At 37.0% G+C, this 18,742-nt stretch overlaps 3 protein-coding genes across 4 annotated transcripts; 2 read left to right on the plus strand and 1 right to left on the minus strand.

Annotated features, from left to right (window-relative positions):
- Window positions 1-85: 85 nt before the first annotated feature.
- mkrn2 (makorin, ring finger protein, 2) lies at window positions 86-10,728 on the minus strand. Of its 2 annotated transcripts, XM_027140777.2 has the most exons (9): window positions 10,704-10,728; window positions 9,904-9,980; window positions 8,733-8,861; window positions 8,473-8,633; window positions 7,538-7,851; window positions 5,285-5,499; window positions 4,311-4,421; window positions 2,838-2,982; window positions 86-961 (listed from the first exon to the last, which is right to left on the minus strand). In XM_027140777.2, exons 2-9 carry the CDS (start codon window positions 9,951-9,953, stop codon window positions 812-814), a joined length of 1,275 nt encoding a protein of 424 aa, XP_026996578.1. In that variant the 5' UTR covers window positions 9,954-9,980; window positions 10,704-10,728; the 3' UTR covers window positions 86-811. The 2 variants fall into 2 exon arrangements, with proteins under 2 accessions (XP_026996578.1, XP_026996579.1); XM_027140778.2 differs by lacking the exons at window positions 9,904-9,980; window positions 10,704-10,728 and adding an exon at window positions 9,295-9,559.
- Window positions 9,700-14,294, plus strand: mkrn2os.1 (MKRN2 opposite strand, tandem duplicate 1). The gene is made up of 4 exons (XM_027140780.2): window positions 9,700-10,169; window positions 10,260-10,306; window positions 11,021-11,183; window positions 13,371-14,294. Exons 1-4 carry the CDS (start codon window positions 9,952-9,954, stop codon window positions 13,576-13,578), a joined length of 636 nt encoding a protein of 211 aa, XP_026996581.1. The 5' UTR covers window positions 9,700-9,951; the 3' UTR covers window positions 13,579-14,294.
- mkrn2os.2 (MKRN2 opposite strand, tandem duplicate 2) lies at window positions 11,045-18,426 on the plus strand. Its single transcript, XM_027140779.2, has 5 exons — window positions 11,045-11,183; window positions 15,980-16,258; window positions 16,350-16,399; window positions 17,532-17,700; window positions 17,829-18,426. The coding sequence occupies exons 2-5, from the start codon at window positions 16,056-16,058 to the stop codon at window positions 18,079-18,081; spliced, it is 675 nt and encodes a 224-aa protein (XP_026996580.1). The 5' UTR covers window positions 11,045-11,183; window positions 15,980-16,055; the 3' UTR covers window positions 18,082-18,426.
- Window positions 18,427-18,742: the final 316 nt, after the last annotated feature.

Raw genomic sequence — 18,742 nt, forward strand, 5'->3', positions numbered from 1 at the left:
TTATTAAGAGCTAAATATTAACTGTTATTTGTTAGTATTTGAATGAAACGTGGTCATGGTCATTTAAAAAAAGAAGCAAACGAGATTCTGTATTTTTTTTTATTTCATTCTAGGACCGTAAACAACTAAGATAGCTTTTTCTCAGTTTTGAAATAAATAACTCAAACAACATGGATAAACTGAGCAAGCTACTGTATCAGCTTCTGAGAAACACTAATTGATAGTAGAGGGATGTTTTAGCCTCACTGTCTGAACACTCTGTGTTCATCAAGAGGATGTAGTTCCATCTAAACAGTCCGAAAAAAACGGCAACATGTTTCTCAAACATCGTAGAGTGGTCAAGTTTGTGTAAATGGATCTAAGTGTATATATATTTAAAATAATACACAATACTTGTTAAACTCACACACTACTTGAGTGTGTTTGTGGTGTGCCAACAGGGTCAGCAGTCTTTTTTTTTCTTTTTCCTTTTTTTATGATTATTTTCTTTGGACATATTAAAAATCTTTTCAATCCTGCAAAATTCTAACACACCAAGAAAATATAGCAGCTTACAGAAACAATACATGTGCCTTTAAATATGTTCATGTTAAACATAGTGTAATATACCACAAAAATGTACCACAGGTAAAAATGTTTTTTTTTCTCTTTTCTTTAAGAAAACCATGTCAAGCCATAAACAGGGAAATGTTTACCAGTGAGTACATTTTTATTGCCCAGATTACATACACAGTTACCAAAGTCATGAAACCATGGCTTGCCGGGGTCGGCCTACAGGTCTGCGAGTGATGTGTGTGGTGAGATGAAGGGATCAGTGTGATGCTGAGGTTCCACTTTCTTCTCCGGCTCCAGAGAGCTGCATGAAGAGTTCGCCCAGGTCGTTGACCTCGTCTTCGTACTGCGGCACAGCGCGATGCTCTCGTTCCTCGATGAAGTCCCACAGTCGTACGGAGTTCAAGAACTTAAAAATAACAACAATAATAATAAATTTGTCTCAGTCTTCAGTCTTTTAGTCTCTGATATAAAACTAAAGCCTAACAAAAATGAGCAAATCCTTTATTAAAAGCATTTAAAAAGCAATTGGTGCAATTATGCTGCTTCTGTTTGCTCAATAATTGCACACCAAAGACACATTAACAGTGTATATAATTATACAGCTAGCTAGAGACCAGGTTTTTGTGACACTGTAGTTCAATGTCACTTTGCTCAAGCATCGGTGCCCAGTATTCTTAGCTCAGGCCTGAGGCTTGAGAGGTCCGGGCGTGCATCAGCACACTGAGTCACTTAAACAGGCGCAGTGAACAGCTTTAGAAAGGAAGCAGCGAGCTTTACTTTGTGAATCATTCCTGGTTTTTTGAAAGCACTCTCTTTTTTTGGGAAGCCTTTTGTTTAGAGATACACTGGACGTCACGCTTTGAGAGATTTAATACTGTACACTAATAAAATGATTTAAAAAAAAAAAAAAAAAAAAAGGTCCACTACTCACAAAGCACACAAATTCAAAGAAATAAAATTAGATGGATTACTGATGCTAGCATTAATAGTACTGATAGACATACAGCTCATTTTTACTGTTTTTGTTCTTCCACACCACGTGTTTAATAGACTCAGACAGAGGGGACTTTGAAAATGTCAAATTGTGATCAGAGGGTCAGAGCTTCTCCAAAACTACAGATCTTGTAGGGACGGACATTTAGCGAACCGAGGAAACGGATTTATAGCATGCGGATGGCTGGCTGCATGTGTCACATTCCTGGGGAAGAGATTACACCAGGATGGACTTGGGGAAAAATGCAAGCCAACAGAGGACCTGGGTTCTGGCATTCAGGTGTATGTTACTTTGAAATGTACCACCTACATTTTTGTAGACAATGTGAACCCCTTCAACAACATAATTCTCTCTGCTACACTGCAAAAATTGTTCAGGAATGATTTGAGGAACATGTCGAAGAGATCAAGGTGCTGACTTGGCATCCAAATTTGACAGATGTCATTTTGATTGAGCATCTGTGGGATGTGCTGAACAAAGTCTGATCCACAGAAGCCTATTCTCACAACTTACAGAGACTTTAATAATCTGTTGCTAATGCCTTGGTACCAGATATCTTGTGGAGTTCAAGCCTCAGTGGTTCAGAGCTGTTTTGGTAGTACAAGGAGACCTACACAATATTAGACAGCTGGCTTTAATCTTGTAATCTTTAATCGGTGTATGTCTCGGCCAATAAAACTCCGCTAATAACATTAACTATTGCACATTTTTATGTAGCGCATCTTCTGCTGTGTGAGTTGTTACTATAGAAATTATAATGCATTAGAACAAAAGCATTAATAAACCATTCAGCAGGCTTTATTACTGTCAGACCTGCGTCTGACCAATCAGAACTGGGCATTAATCAGTAGGGAATGTTAACTTGTATAGAAAAACACCATTCATGAGTGCGATTGGTTCTCTTTAGGAGTGACGAGGATGGACAGGATTAGGAACGAGCACATCAGAGGGACAGCTCAGGTTGGCTGTTTTGGGAACAAGGTCAGAGAGGTTAGATCGAGATGGTTTGGACATGTACAGAGGACGGAGATGGTTATATTGGTAGAAGGATGTTGGAGATGGAGCTGCCAGGTAAGAGGACAAGAGGAAGAACAAAGAAGAGATTATATGGATGTGTTAAATGAGGACATGAAGATAATTGGCATGAGTGTAGAGGATGCTGATAGAGTATAGAGTTAGATGGAAACAGACGATTCACTGTGAAGGCCCCTAACGGGAAAAGCCGAAAGCAGCAGAAGAGGAAGAAGAACCAATAATATAGTTAGTACTCTTTAATTTGTAGTATTACCCGAACATTTCCTTCAGAGCTGAGTTGCTTTCGAGGCTTGTCCGGTTCGGCCCGTGTTCCGTCTGGGTAGGCGTGCATGTAGAAACATTTCCCTCCGAATGGACACGTTCCTCTTCCCTGGTCAAAATACTTGCATGGTTTTTTACTGCAAAAGAAATCGTAATCGTTATTTGACGTAATGTGTCTGTTTTTGACACCAAGCAAATAGAAATATGTATTAAAAATGGTTTAAATAAAAAACTTGACGAGAGAGAACATCAGATGACATGGTACAACCAAGACTCGGCTAACCTCAAACCTTTTTACTTATTTAGTGCTTCAGCAAGATCAAAAGTAGTTAGTTCATAACCTGCAGTGTAGAGAAGCTTATAACAGACTTCTAAAGACTGGATTGTTAACCGTGGCCTTTTTATTTAAGTGGGAGCACAAGAACCGTGTCATTTACACTTCACCACACAAATGTTTAACTAGATCAAAAAAAATGTTAGAGGTGTTAAAGAAATCATTTATAATTAATTAGTAATAACAATTTTAATAACGATTATAAACTGATCTTTACCAGCAGAATCTTGAAAATATTTGATGTTACATATTTTTACTGTCATTAAATGACCATGAAACTAATATTTTCCTGCCTTTTTTTTTAATGTAACGCTGCTGCTTTGCAGTTTGATATCAAACCCATATAATGCAAGACCTTTTGTGTTTCTTAGAATATAGGTGGAAAATATCTTCGGGTATTAAACTGAATTTTTGTGTCATATTTCCTTACACTGATAGTGTCGCAGTTGCTTTTCCCGTCACAAAACAGTAGCTGTGAAAGTTTTCATTAGGGAGTGGGGTGACTAGTGCTGGCTTTGTTAGATAAATACTACATGAAATTCACAATTTGTACAAATTTGGCAAAGTGTTTGTTTTCCTGCAGTCATGGCATACAACAATAAAGAAGCTAATGCACTGAAAAGGTTTGTGCAAACTTTAGCAAACGATATTAAATTACAAAATAAATAGACAAACAAATAAATAAGGTTATTCCACATTGTCTGTGGCTCTACATACCATACAATCCACAATCCCACTGTTTAACCCTTCCTACTAGCGAGCATGTGTAGTGATGAGGCCATTTGGGATATTACAAGGCAATGGAGGCAAATAAAAAGAAATCTGATATATTTTATCAATATTATTAGTTTTTAATAAACTGTCAATCATTTTATCACCCCGAATAGCGGCTCATAAAAATTCGGCGATGAAGGACGATTGATTAACGTCTTTGCTATTTACAGCACCACACAAATATTTGGTACACTTGGTACTCGGCTAACAAGGGTAATAAAATACAGCAGAGGTGCTTAGTTACAGTTCGGGTGAGCTGACAGTGGAAACATGGACAAAATGTTGGATCACAGATTTCTCACCTTATTGACATCACTGTAGTCAAGAAAAAGGAGCATTTCGCTTTTTGCTTCTTACCTGACTCCAGATTTGAACTCTTCGATCAGACGATTCTTTTCCTCCTGATCTTCCACCCAGTACATGCTGGGGATAACAAATTCAGACACCACCCTGCATTCTGGACAAGACCTGCGTATTACACAACAATAATTATTATGATGATGATTCGTAATTGAAATTTATATCTTAAACTTTGCACTAAAATAAATCCTAGAAATTAATAAATAGAAATTTGATTACAAAAAAGAAATACAAATAATTGTTCAGAGGTGTTAACTAGCTTAATCCAGCGAGTTGAATAATAGGAGCCAAGGTTGTAGCCAATGCTGGCTCCTGAATGTCTTCAAGCTGTGTTTTAATCATTTTAAGCAAAAAAGCGAAAATGTTCAAATGCATTTGGAGACGATGTGACAACAACAACAACAACAAAATAATGGACGTCCTGTTACCCAGCGCCGTCCCGTCTATACACCGGGAATTTCGCCTGTACCAGGAACAGAATCATTTTTTGTGGGGTTTGGAAAATAACTTGATGCACATCTCAATACCCAACAGCCAACACCAATTGCCAACACCCTATTAGGCTGAAGGCTATGATTTTTTTCTGTTTTTTTGCTTTACCTCTTCACTTTAGATGACAACAACAACAACAACAATACTAATAGCTCATTTCTATCAACGGCGGTGGTAAAAAGATTATCAGATCCCGACAAAAAGACGTACGTTCTCACTGGAAGAAGCAAGAGGCTTATTTATGTGAGCATACCGGCAATGCACAGCATACCGTGCTCATTTTTAATGCCGATGCTGCTCTCTATTAATTACCAGATGCTCTCTACTAAATAGTAAATGCCACAAAAATAGAGGCACAAACCACGTGTTAGTCTCAGTTACGTATATTGTAACTGTTACGCTCAGTCACGCTGGTCAGATATTCTTGCACTCAGCAAGAAGTTCACATCATCAGTTACTCGGTTCATGCCGTAACTTACTTGATGATCTTGTTGTCAAACTGCTTGGCGCAGCGCCACTGGCGGATGCAGCCGAGACAGTAGGTGTGGCAGCAGCTGGACAGGATGCCGAAGCGCCGCTCGGACGGAGACGCCTTCTCGTACACCACCTCCATGCAGATACTGCACACTTTCTCCTGGCTCTGCTGCACAGCAAACGCCTGCTCCATGTCCTTCTCAAACGCAGACATACACACCTGCAGAGGAAGAGCATCAAGCTCATGAGTTTTATTTCATTTTCAAATCAATTTCATGTCCGATTTCTAAAAACTCAAACATACATCAAGTTCCAGAAATTCATGTAATGAAGTTTGTGGCTGTAAAAGAGCCTAACTTTAGGTTCAGAAGCTTTTTTCCCTTTGATTCTATGGGAAAATCAGAACAATTCCATCAGGACTTCACAAAAAGATACTTAGGAGCAATTTCCAAAGAACTGAATGAACCATGAGCATCTGTACAAACACCTGTGTGTAAATCTAAAAATCCTGCCCCCCCCCCTCCCCACAAACACACATACAAAGATGCTGCATGGGGTACAAATAATCTTCATGTGAAGTACAAACTTGGGTCTGAAAAGTTTGACTGAACCTCAAGCCAACAACTAGGAAACTGGTCAAGAAGTTGGAGGCTACAGGTACTAAAGAAAGTACATCCGATATTAAGAGAGTCTTACATCAGCAAGGTCTGAGAGGCTTTCACACAACAAGAAGCCTCGACTTCTAGACCAGCATAAATAAGCCATACTGGAGTATGCAGGTGATAACCAGTCTTTTGCAGGAGTGTTCTCTGGTCTGATGAGAAAAAAAAAAGAACTCTTTGGCCACAATGAGCTATGCTAACTGTAGGGGAAAAGCTTGAACCTCTTTATTCAAAGAACACCATAGTAACTGTGAAGAATGGAGTCGGTAGTATAATGTGGTTGTTGGAAAGCGAGCATGTGTGAGGATACTCTGATACACCGAGCACAGCTTAGTGTCAGTTGATAATCACATTCAATCACCCGATTGGTAGTCGTTAAAGTTGATGACGTAACACATAAGGATGTACATAACGATATCAAACTTTAGCGCTACTTTAGTCGTGTCATCACTAGTGTGAAATTACAATGATGTCTCGCAATGTTGGACACTGTTTAATTGCACCTTACGGGTTACAACGTGTTTGCCACCAAGTCTTGTTTCATTAAGTATCCTAATATAGATATTGATACATGATTTAAAAGCCATATTAAATTATTAACTGTAAACTGAATGTTTGTTGTGCCTATTTATTCAATTCCCTATCAGAACAATATTATACATAATTATTATAAATAATATAACCAATACCACCAACAACTATTGCATTACTTTGTCTGAAAAAGAAAAAAAAAAAGGTTAAGCTTACAGAAACTAACAAAAAGCTTACATATCAGTTTGAAGATTGGGATCGGCCAAACAAGATGCCAAAAAAAATAAAAAATCGGTAGTCAGAAACGGCTGCAAAAAATCCAGGTCGGAGCATCTACACATATAATCATGCGGAAGAGTAACTATCTAAAAATACTGACACAAGACCTCAAGACATCAGAACGTTCAGAACTGTGTCGTTCTTTGGGTAATTTTTCATTAATGTATCTCCAAAGTTTCAACAACAACAACAACAACAACAACAAAAAGAGAGTGGGAAATCAAGAGGAAAAAAGAGCAGCCTGACCTGAATGTAGAACATTTGTGGACTGAACTGAAAAAGCATGCAGGCAATGCTACATTATACTAACAAATTGTGTAACAATTCGGTCTATTGGCTTTTATTTTTAAATAACTTCTAAACCCTGGAAATATAATATATACTGTGGAGAAATCTTCAGCTTAGATCTTTGCAAACATATGGCATAGCCAACATCGATTAAAGTGCTTTATTTTAAATATTTTTCTAAAAAGATGTAAAGTTATTAATTCAATAAATAATAATTAACAGTACAATTATATATGTTGTCTTTGGTAAGAGATTTTATTGGCTGTAAAATTCTCTGCCTTTATGATCTATTTATTTCCATAAATATATGTTACGTAACGTTCATGTAATGTATAATAACTTAGATCAAGCTACATTTGGGATATTTAAGTATTTTTTTTATTTTGAATCTCACTCACACCGAATGTCAAAAGTAAACTGTCCTCAGTAAAATAAAAAGCCAAGACAAAGAAATTAAAATATCTTCCCCACAGATTAGAAATTCATGCCGTCCCTCACCTTCTCATGCGCTGCCCTTTGCACTGGATCATGGGGGTGCAAAACTTGCAACCTGCAAATTTCACACATGTCGCCATGGAGATACGGGCATGTGTCGCCATAGTGACAGTGGCCAGCAGCTGCGTAAGGGCAAAGCAGAGCCTGATGGGATATATCAGGGAACGGGCTGGCTGTGGCTGCACTCTCTAGCCCTGAGCGTATGGCATCCAGGTAGCTATGAGGTTTGACCTGAGAGACGTCTCTGTAATCCCAGCAATCCAGAAGCTCTGCGCTTTCTCCACTGAACGGCTGCCCTCGACTCTCACTGCCTAAAGCTACAAGACGAGAAAGTTCAGGATTATCAAAAAGACTTTCAGTGACAAAATTTAAATGACATATTGTGATGGTGGTTTAAAACATAGATGAGGCAAACACTGAATTAAAAAAACAAAAAAAACAAAAAAACAAAAAACAATCAAATTTAACAAAACACTTCATTTTGAATGATTCAGAGATTTTATCCATCTGTCTTTTTGGGTTAATGAAAAGAAAAAAAAAACATACCCTTGTTCTTCTTCTCAGTGTTACAGTGTGCATGTTTCTAAAAATCAACTCATTTATAATATAGATTTATGTGTATTTACAAAACACACCTAAATATACAAAATACTAAATTTAAAAGGTAATACTCCTTAATAACTCCTTAGGTGAATCGGCATTACAATTTAAATTGGGTTTAATTAAAAAATAAAATAAAAAATAGCATCACCTCCCAAATACATCAGTTCCCGATAACAGATCTCAGAGACTTGTTTTCAAAAATATATATTTCTCTACAAATAAAGGAGAAAAAATAAATCACCAACATAATAAAACAGACAAAACTAAAAAGCAATAAAAAAAAAATGGAACAAATTCTTGAAGTCAATACCACAAAGTACAAAGAGATGTTCTACCTCTGTCTCTCAGCACAATTGGTTTCTTAGTCATTCTTGCGGCGCTTGGTGGAGGTCCAGGTCCTGTGGAGGGCAGAACAGATGCACCTGCACTACTAGCTCTGTTTGTGGGATCTATAGGAGGTCCACCTGCACGTCCACCAGGCTTGATGTGGTCATATCTGAAACAAAAACAAGCATTAAACAGAAGAAAATGACAACAAATCCACCAAACCCTTATGCAAAAAAAATATATGAATTCTCAACCTTGATTATCTCACCTGCACCTATCTCCATAAGCACAAACACCTTTCTGATAAAATTTACATATTGTTGAAGGTTTGCTGGTTGCCAGATCGTGTGAAAACATGCACCTGTTTCCCTCTCGACAAACGCCATGAAGGAAATATCTGCAGAGTGAGAACAGGAAAAGGGAACAAGTTAGAACCCAAATAGCTCAGTATCAGACAAACAGGGCAGTGAAATAAAGCTGTAAAAAGCCACGCTGTCGTGAACTATATGTAGTGCACACATAAAGGGAGGATGGAGCAAATCTGACACCGAGTTAAACAACTATAACACGTTTCACACGCGTGAACAGCGATAACACGTTTCTCTAACGTGATCAGTTCTGTTAAGGCGCTGTAAATGACACGTATTTATCGTGTTCGTTATCATCGAGACAGAAAAAAACCACCTCGGCTAGTCAGCGAGCTAATAACACTGCAGCATTTTAGTGTAACGTCAAAGTCAAAAAATAATGACACTATTCCCCGTCGTGTAAAACTCGGATTAGGTTCACATTTGGTGGTAAATGTCTCTAGAGGATTTGCAGAGTTTTACCTGCAGGTGACTTGCTTTGTTGACATATTTCATTTCATATATACGCAGGCTTTATTTTTCTTCCTGTTCTCATACGGTTTTTTTTGTGCGACCTCTAATTACTGCCGACTACAACACAGCAAACTCGCTGTCGGTTCCGCGCTGTTAAACGCGTAGAGTAGTGCTTGTTGTTTATTAAGCGATGATTTAATTCAATTACAACATCTATAAAATCATCATAGTTTTATTATTATTTTTTATTTATTAAAACACGATAACTTTCCCCAGCGTGTTGTTTGCTTTCTAAACATCTATTCGCGTTGTTACGACATGGTCCCGTCCCAAATCACGCTTTTAGACCCTTGCGCCCTGGAATTCTCAGGTCGTGTGACGTCATCAAAGTGCTTAGAGCAGGACGGCTGGGTTTAGGGTGCGATTTGGGACGGGGCCATGTACACGACGCGTTTCTACGGAGTGCTGATGTTTATAAACGCACACATAGGACCGTATAGGATATAAATCGCAACACAGAGCAGCACCTTGTGTGTAAACTACGCAACAGCAGGGTGTAAATAAAATAAATAACATGTATGACGTAATGGCCCTTATGTCCCATGTAGTGCACTATACCTGTCCAGCAGGGGGCGTTTGGGACACGGCCTTGTTGTTTTGGTCACCATGGAGGAAACTGTGGTGAAGTTCAGACACTGCGAGAAAGATATTTATAGATTTTCGACTACAGATGTAAATCAACAAAATGTGTGTCCTGTTTGTCGAAACCCTGTCGTTCTTGGACTGTTAGACGCGCCAGTGACGCTTCAACGCCCTTTCACACACGGCCATGAGACTCAATGCTCGTTTCTTGTAGGAGCAAAAGAAGGTCCGTGGTGTTTAGGGTAAGTTACATACCGATTAGTTCGGTAAACATGACAGAAAGTGTACAATCCTTACAGACAGACACACACTAAGTTTATTTTCCGTTTAAGAGAATGGCGCGAGACGGAGCTGCACGTTGGACTCTCAGACTCGACAGGTAAAGAGCGTGCGCGCTTCATCACCTGCAGTGTGGCCAACTATTTTGCATATTCATTGATCGTCACGCTCAGTTGCATAGCAGAACATTTCACGTGTAGCACGAAGATCTGGGGTTAAAGACGTGTAAAAAAATGGAAAAAGCATGAAATAATTAAAAAACTGTATTAACAAACAATTACGTCATTCATTCATTCATTACTTAATTGTTTATTAATACAATAAAAACTGCAATAATAATAATTAATTAATTCAACCAATCAATTAATTAATTAATAAAAACTTGTTTAGTATAGATCAGGGTTAATAGTCTTTTGTTCATTGCACCAAAACTTATTAACATATTAAAAAAAAACTTATTGTAAGAGCACAAGAAATTTGTTATATGAATAGCTTACCTTATTACTTGTATAAATAACTCCCAATCATAGAGCTAACTATGAGGAACAAAGATTTAAGTAGGTGGAAAAACAATCACTGATTGGTTGTTGGGGAAAATGGTGATCAGTGATTGGTCGTTTGGAACGTTGGCTCATCCGATTGCAAACGATCCACATAAAAATCATTACGTGTGAAATTGTGACTTGAAAAGTTGCTAACAGGGTCTTAACCTAGCGAGAACATCTCTAAGTTGGCAACACTGAATTTCAGTTTTATAGCTATTTAATTTAGTTCATACATAAATCTCATAACCAGTATAGGCTTTGACCTTTAGGTTTGGTCTATAACTACACGCTGTCAGGAGTCCAGACGGATGGACAAGGATGGGAGCAGTGTGTGTCCATCCAACTGGTACCATCGTATAGAAAAGACCTAACACAATTATGGGATAAAGAACTGAACCTCTTTTCATCACTCCCTGCATGGACCCCAGAACGGTTGGTGAAGTTTTATCCACCTTCCACCTTTTAAACGCTTAAAAGCTTTATTCGCCAAGTGTGTGCAGACACACAAGGAATTTGTTGTGATTTTTAAGGTGCTCTTGGTACATTTACATTTAAAGCATTTGGCAGATTCAATTATCCAGATAGACGTACAAAAGTGCCTTTAAGACTCTATCATTGGATATATTATATATATATATATATATATATATATATATATATATATATATATATATATATATATATATATATATATATAATGGCAGGTCTACCTATGAACGCAATCCGTCCTCTGCAAATGATCCAAAATGCAGCTGGCCGGCTGATCTACCTCCGATCTACCAGCACTGCTCGACTGGTTCCACCATCTCTCAGGGTAAGAGGCAAGTATACTACAAGACTCTGTTCTGGCACCAAGGTGGTGGAATGAACTTCCGCTAGAGGTCCGGACAGCTGAGTCACTGGCTATTTTCAAGCGGCGGTTGAAGACCTACTTATTCAGGAAACACTTCAACTAGCACTTCTTTCCTTATCTTTTGCATTAAAAAAAAAACCAAAAAAAAAACCTTTGACACTTTTTCATTGTAACTTTGAACAAATGTTTTAAACTCCTGGTATCTTAAGTATGTAACCTAGTGAACCAGCATTAATGTATTCAATGTTAGAGATTTAAGCACTTATGTACGTCGCTCTGGATAAGGGCGTCTGCCAAATGCTGTAAATGTAAATATATTCAATTCAAGTTTATTTGTATAGCGCTTTTTACAATTGACATTGTCCCAAAGCAGCTTTACAGAACATAAACATAGAACAAAATGTTAATATAAAGAATAATATAAAGATTAATAGAAATTTAAATTTCTTAGATTAATCTGCAAATTTCAGCAGCTAATGACAAAAGGGTGCAGTCATTTGTGTAGAGAGAAAAGCAGTGGGGAGAGAATGCAGCCCAGGGGAGCTCCAGTGCTGATGGTGTGGGTGTTGGATGATACTGTCTGGGACTTTAGCTTTGCTTATCTTCTGTTTGCTGAAGACTTTGAGTACATCATCTTCACAGATCTTGAGTGCAGGTTGAGGAACAGTAGGGGGAGGCAGGGGGAGGGTGTTGATGGCCAAGTTGTAAGACAGTCAAAGATGTTTTTCAAACCTGCAGTAGAATTTGTTCAGGTCTTCAGCCATTTGTTGATTGGACTCAGTGCCAGGGGATGGGGTCTTGTAACTGGTCATGGCTTTCCACAATGATGTAGTCATTACTTGAAAGCTGTTTTTTCAGCTTTTCCGAGTAGTTTTGCTTTGACATTCTTATCGCCCTAGTTAGTGTGTAAGGTTTAGTCCCCACTTCTGTAGGCGTCCTCTTTAACCTCATGAGAACTATTATTTGAAATATGTTTTCATACATCCTGTGTTGGTATTATGTTGAAATCTCCTAATAGTAAATAATCATTATTGAAATAATTAATGAATAAACATGATGAAGTATGCTGTCAAAATGATCAGTAATGGCATGACCTGATGTGAAGATGATTATTTTTACTAATGAAGTGTTTTTTTTTTCACCCCATGTCTTACACCACAGCAGTTTGCTAGCATAAAAATTTTTGGGACACATTTTAAGCTTTACCGTTCTCATTTACATTTAATGTTATGGCTCATCCATAAAAAACAAAATGAACAACCTTACAAAGTGCTAACACTGGAGACTCATTCCAAAAAGCTAAATAAATGTGTCCACATGGAAAACTTCACCAAATCAACAATGACATGTTTTTTTTCCTTTATCATTATGTTAAACATCCGCCATACATGAGCTGGTAATTAATATGTTGCAGTGTAAAAATTATTATTAGAATGAGTGCTTTCACATAAACCGGAGCTGTACACTCATCTGAGCTGCTGTTTGTAGAAAAGAAAACTACACCTTATGATTAATCAGAATCGAGCAACCAGCAGCATTGTGGTATACAGTCAATAAAGATTTATATTTACTGAACTGAATTTCAGGAGGAATTATGTTAAGGATGTATGCATCATCACATATGAAGCAAAAGGAATTATTATTATTATTATTATTATTATCATTATTATTATTATTATTATTTTTTTTTTATTTATTTATTTATTTATTTATTTATTTATTCATTCATTCATTCATTCATTTATTTATTTATTTATTATTTTAAGATTCCATGAGGAGAGGGCGTTTGGCTCGTGTTGCTATGGTTTCGCCTTGACATTCATTAACCACATGAGATCGCTGGACAGCAAAGCCCCTCTTAGTAGAAACGAGTTCACCGGTGGTCACGTTTTACCCCGAATGAAACGTGCCTCCATGTATATCAAAGTGTATGAAGAAATATCACAACATGGATTTTACATTGTTGAAAAATAAGTTTTTGTGCTTTAGAAATCTGTTTGGTTGTTTCAGATGTTTTGCATTGTATTTTATTAATGTAATTTGTAATGTTTAATTAATTCTTTAATTTTAATATATCATGTATAATACCATGTGTAATAAAACTAATTAAATCTAACTAATATGATATTAACGTCCCTCTGGACTTTATGTAACCACGTTTTCCTGAGTAATCGACGGTTCCTGGCGTGTGGAAGACGTGCTTTGTTATTGTGCCTCAGGAAATGACTTCTATTGTATGTTGTTTGTAAGGTGAAACTGACTTGTAAAAGGATGCCAGCTCCTTCATGTTCACGACATTATTGACTAACAGTTACAATGAATGTAGAACTGTGAATGCGACGATACTTCTCAGAACACACACGATTAACTTTGAACAATTGTAGTCTTAGCCAACGACGTTAATAAGCTTAATACAAATGATACATAACAGTAGATTGTTTTTAAACCTGCTTTTACTACTTTAATTAAATGTTGTTTTTTTCTAATTAAATGACAAGGACCGTATATAAATACAGACTACTTTTTTTTTTTATCAGTACACTGGAGCTAATATCAGAACAGATATCGATTTATTAGACTTTTGCAATCATTATAAACAAATGAATGTTTCTATCGCTGCTAAAATTAGTCAGGACACTGCTGGCTATCCTGCTTATGAACATGCAATAAACAATAAGTAAATGTTTTTACTTAATTGTATTTGTTCTTTTAAATTATACCATAAATTATTAATTAGAACACAGTCTTTAGATTATTGTTTTAAGAAAAAAAATGTTTGTGGGTGCTATGGGGGAGCTTTGTTCTCTCTTGGGGATGCTGTAGCACCTGCTAGCCCCTCTCTGGTGCCGCCTATGCTTAGGGCATCACAGAGGACAGAAATGGGTTTGATACTGTATCACCATTTACTCTGAACAAAAACCTTTGCTTTTTTATGAATATATTGCCCCTAGTGGGCAAAATCTACAAATTCTTAAAGCCCCAAGTCATACGAGCCACAATGCCCCTTAACACTCAGATTTGCACAGGACTTGTTAAATCTATATTTATTTCTTTTAAATCTTTTAGCATTTATAGTATAATAATTTGTGATTTTTTTTAGTATCTATCTGTCTGTTTCTCCGTCTGTCTGTGTCTTTTGTTTTTTAATTAAACTCATACGTGTATTCCATGAACATGACCATGTATAAAAATGGTCATGTCCACACCAGCATCTGCCCTAAACTCCAATTCCCATAATGCACTTTACAAAGATGGACACCTCGGACCACGCTCACAGTCAACTGATTACTGCACTTATCTGGACACACACCTCACAAAATATTCACACAGCTCTGTTTACACACCCAATCTTACAAACCTTCTGGTCATGTATGTTGTTCCTGGACTTTTGCCTTGACCTTTGATACCCAGTTGCATGTCACATGACACACTGCTTCTGCTTCTTCTCTGTTTTTGATATAAGCCTTGTTTGTTATTTTCAATTGTCTCTACGCCTGACAAAACTGCACATGATCATTCTAGAGGAATTTATGAAACACGTAAACATGTTGTTAGATTGGGGTCGAGTTCATACTGAATTGAACAATAATCATTTATTTTCTTGACTAAACAATAAAGAAAATATTTTGAAATCTTTTGAGTCTCTCTCTTGAAAAATGTTGTTATACTCAAAAATTTTAATTCTACTGTGAGGATAAGCAGTAGAAAATGAATGAATGAATGAATGTGAAATAAAGACTAGATTTTTGGATTTTTTTACAAGTGTAATTTTAAGCATGCTTCATTATATGATTGTGATACGACCAGAAATTTACTTCCATTCCTTTTTTCTTTCTTTATTTTTTCTTTCTTTCTTTCTTTCTTTCTTTCTTTCTTTCTTTCTTTCTTTCTTTCTTTCTTGAAATGTGGGTCTTTATATATTTTCTTTACAAACACATATCCTTCTCTTTAGAAATAATTATTTCCTTTTTTAAAGAAAGAAAGGAAAAAGAAGGAAATGTTTCTTCAGATATTCTTTTTTTTTACAAACCCCTTTCTTTCTTTCTTTCTTTCTTTCTTTCTTTCTTTCTTTCTTTCTTTCTTTCTTTCTTTCTTTACCTGTGTATTTAGGTGAGACATGGTTGTTATAACACAAGTATCATATGCTGCAGTTGGGACTGGATCTTGTTCTGCTTGAAGCAGAAGGTGTGTGAAGTTCAGTTTTTCTCCATTTGCAGCTTCTGCAGGAACTGGAGCATTAAATGTCCGTTACACGTTGCTGTGCAGACAGCACTGCTCCACAGGTGTAGGATCGGGTGCAACCCGATAGGTGTGTTACTAATGATCAGTAGACGTCAGACTTCTGAAACACACCTGTTGGCCTCCATTTCCACAGTGTCCGGCTGCCAGAATGAAGCGGAAGGTGCTGGAGAGCAGAGCGAGCAGTTAGACGCTCCAGATGCTGGTCTTCAATGGATAAGAGCGTGATCAAATTCAGTCACTGTGAAAAAGATATTTTTTGCTTCTTTGTGCCAGAGGAATGCCCAGAGTGTGGCACAAGCTTTAGTGGGAGAAGGCTAGAGGAGGCACCCATCAGCATCCCGAACCCCTTCACCAACGGCCACAAAACACCCTGTGCTTTCCTCATCGCTCCAGCTGAGGACAACACACTCAGGTACAGCAAATAAAACAACCGACTTTATTTCACTAGATTTATTTATTCTGCTTATTTCTTACAAAAGAATTCATGTGAAATTGTTTTACAGAGAATATGATGGTGGATCAGACCTGCATACTGGAATTACTGACACAAACGGTGAGTTATGATTTGTCAGAACATCAAAACCAAACCTGAAATACAAAAAAACAACAAAACACGAATCTAAAAGTTAACTAGCACTTGAGGAATTTATTACAAAGCAGAAAAGATAAATTGATTCTACTTCATTCTGTTGGGTTTCACCTCTCTGAAATTAAAATTTAGGAAGAAATTCTTGTCACTAGAGTGCTAGCCTTATCACTTTTAATATGTTTTATATCAATAAAAAGACGTTGAGCTACTGATTGTCTGTATTTCGACATATACAGTATATAAAACTAGATATAGCAAAAATATTTAAAGCTTTAAAGGATATTTACATGTTTATAAATATATATTTTGGGGAAAAAATGTTAAATCTGAAAAATAAAGGAAGTATATGGCTTTAAGTAGAAGGAGGGAGGGATGAATAGAAAACCGGGTTAAAGGAGTTGAGTGATATACAGTAGATGATTTCCCTGATTCAAATTTTGTAAATGAACAAGTTTCAGTTAAAGAGAAGATGCCAGCTACATGTGGTCTTTTGAGGACAACGACCTCCTTATCAATACACAAGTATTGGACTGTAGATGACTGTTGAAAGGACATTATTCCTCATAACACTCTCTGGTGTTTATAACAGTCACACACTCCAGTGTCACCCGGTTGAGGATGAGGTTCCCTTTTGAGTCTGGTTCCTCTTAAGGTTTTCTTCCTCTTACATCTAAGGGACTTTGTATAATAAACATTTTATTCTATATTTCTTATGTTCTGTAAAGCTGCTTTGAGACATTGTCTATTGTTAAAAGGGTTATAAAAATAAAATCAAATTGAACTGCATTGTTACCGTTCATGTTATAGCAGCTATGATGTCATTTCCTTTCCCACCTCTTTTCTTCCTCTTTCCCAAAGTTCTCCAGAAGGGGAGAATGCTCGAACAGGGTGAAAATAGTGGCTATGAGCACTCCTTGCTTCCTCACATCTGTAGTTCAAAACACCAACACTAACCAAACCGAACCAAACCAAACACTTCATACACCAAACATAGTTTCTTCTTTTCAGCTGAACTATTCATTTACACAGAGAAGTATTGATGTACTTTAAGAACACCAGAAATAAAATGTCTTTTTTGTCCTTTAATGTTGTGAAGGTGTTGTGTATAATTACACTAAGTCTGGTGTGCGGAGAGACCGTGAAGGCTGGGAACACTGCATCAGCATCATGTTAGTCCAGCCTGACATGTACAATCTCATCAATCAGTGGGATCAGTATCTAGAGAAATTCTCCTCAGCCCAGATGTGGGATCCACTATGGCAAAGGTAGATATTTGATTTATTTGCATGGATAAGTTCGATATAAATTACAGACTGACTTATTTAGCTGACAAATGTATCATCATACTATAGAAATTTTCTAACTTCTGTTTTATTGACGCTTATTTATTCAGCTTTAATGAGGAGAACCACAACTGCTACAGCTACACGCTGATGTTTATAAACTGCGTGCTGGCCATGCAATCCAAACGAGCGCTCAGCAAAGATGAGTTCACGCAGACTTTCATTCTGCCACGTGTCAAAAGGGCATCCAAGTACACCATGTTGTGTCAGAAGATCTCCCAGAACCATTTCTTTATTTTGGACAGTCCAAAGAGAAACTCGCAGGAAGGACAGAATGACGAAGACAAAGATGGGAAGTCTTAATTCGAGTTTGTCCATGCTGATTCAAATCTTTTGTTTGTGTCTCAATGACAGAAAAATTATATTGAATCTTTTAACTAATAATATAAACATGTTAAATGATTCATGTCAGAAGCCTTCTCATGGTTCTTGTATTAAAACAGTCATGACTTTCTATGTATATTCTTGTCTGAAATTCTACATATAAAACGTACCGGAGGACTCACTATACAATCACTCAGGCAACACAAGCCGATACCTTTGGCTTTTATTGATGTGTCTGTAAAGAAATAGAGTCGATTGTGTAAAATTTTACATATTCAATTTGAATTCTAATATCGTAATAAAACAATGCCCTTGTCTATAGTCTTTTTTGTATTGTCTTGTAATTTTTTGTCTGCACTGTCTTTTGTCCTGCTCTGTCTTGTCCTGCTTTATGTGCACTTTATGTGGCTAGAACTACTTACTAAGTCCTTAGCTCTTTGTTTTACGTAGCACCCTGGTCCTGGAGAAATGTCTCATTTCGCTGTGTACTGCAACAGCTGTATATGGTTGAAAGACAATAAAAGCTTCTTGACTAAAGACAAACGGAAACACTGCCTACAGTTATTGTGGGGTTGTGTCTTCACACTAGAACACAGATCTAATGCACTATTAATACCTATTAAAAATTAACTATGGGACG

This window comes from Tachysurus fulvidraco, chromosome 2, assembly GCF_022655615.1.
Source record: "Tachysurus fulvidraco isolate hzauxx_2018 chromosome 2, HZAU_PFXX_2.0, whole genome shotgun sequence".
In the NCBI taxonomy this organism is placed as follows: domain Eukaryota; kingdom Metazoa; phylum Chordata; class Actinopteri; order Siluriformes; family Bagridae; genus Tachysurus; species Tachysurus fulvidraco.

Excerpts from the sequence above, each read along its gene's own strand:
- mkrn2os.1 (XM_027140780.2), top strand. The coding sequence starts at position 9,952 with ATGGAGGAAACTGTGGTGAAGTTCAGACACTGCGAGAAAGATATTTAT. Across the intron at positions 10,307-11,020 it reads TGGACTCTCAGACTCGACAG|GTTTGGTCTATAACTACACG; the intron begins GTAAAGAGCGTG and ends TTTGACCTTTAG. Across the intron at positions 11,184-13,370 it reads CCTGCATGGACCCCAGAACG|ATTCCATGAGGAGAGGGCGT; the intron begins GTTGGTGAAGTT and ends TATTATTTTAAG.
- mkrn2 (XM_027140777.2), bottom strand. The coding sequence starts at position 9,953 with ATGGTGACCAAAACAACAAGGCCGTGTCCCAAACGCCCCCTGCTGGAC. Across the intron at positions 7,852-8,472 it reads AATTGTGCTGAGAGACAGAG|CTTTAGGCAGTGAGAGTCGA; the intron begins GTAGAACATCTC and ends CTCGTCTTGTAG. Across the intron at positions 2,983-4,310 it reads GAGTTCAAATCTGGAGTCAG|TAAAAAACCATGCAAGTATT; the intron begins GTAAGAAGCAAA and ends TTTCTTTTGCAG.
- mkrn2os.2 (XM_027140779.2), top strand. The coding sequence starts at position 16,056 with ATGGATAAGAGCGTGATCAAATTCAGTCACTGTGAAAAAGATATTTTT. Across the intron at positions 16,259-16,349 it reads GCTGAGGACAACACACTCAG|AGAATATGATGGTGGATCAG; the intron begins GTACAGCAAATA and ends ATTGTTTTACAG. Across the intron at positions 17,701-17,828 it reads TGGGATCCACTATGGCAAAG|CTTTAATGAGGAGAACCACA; the intron begins GTAGATATTTGA and ends TTATTTATTCAG.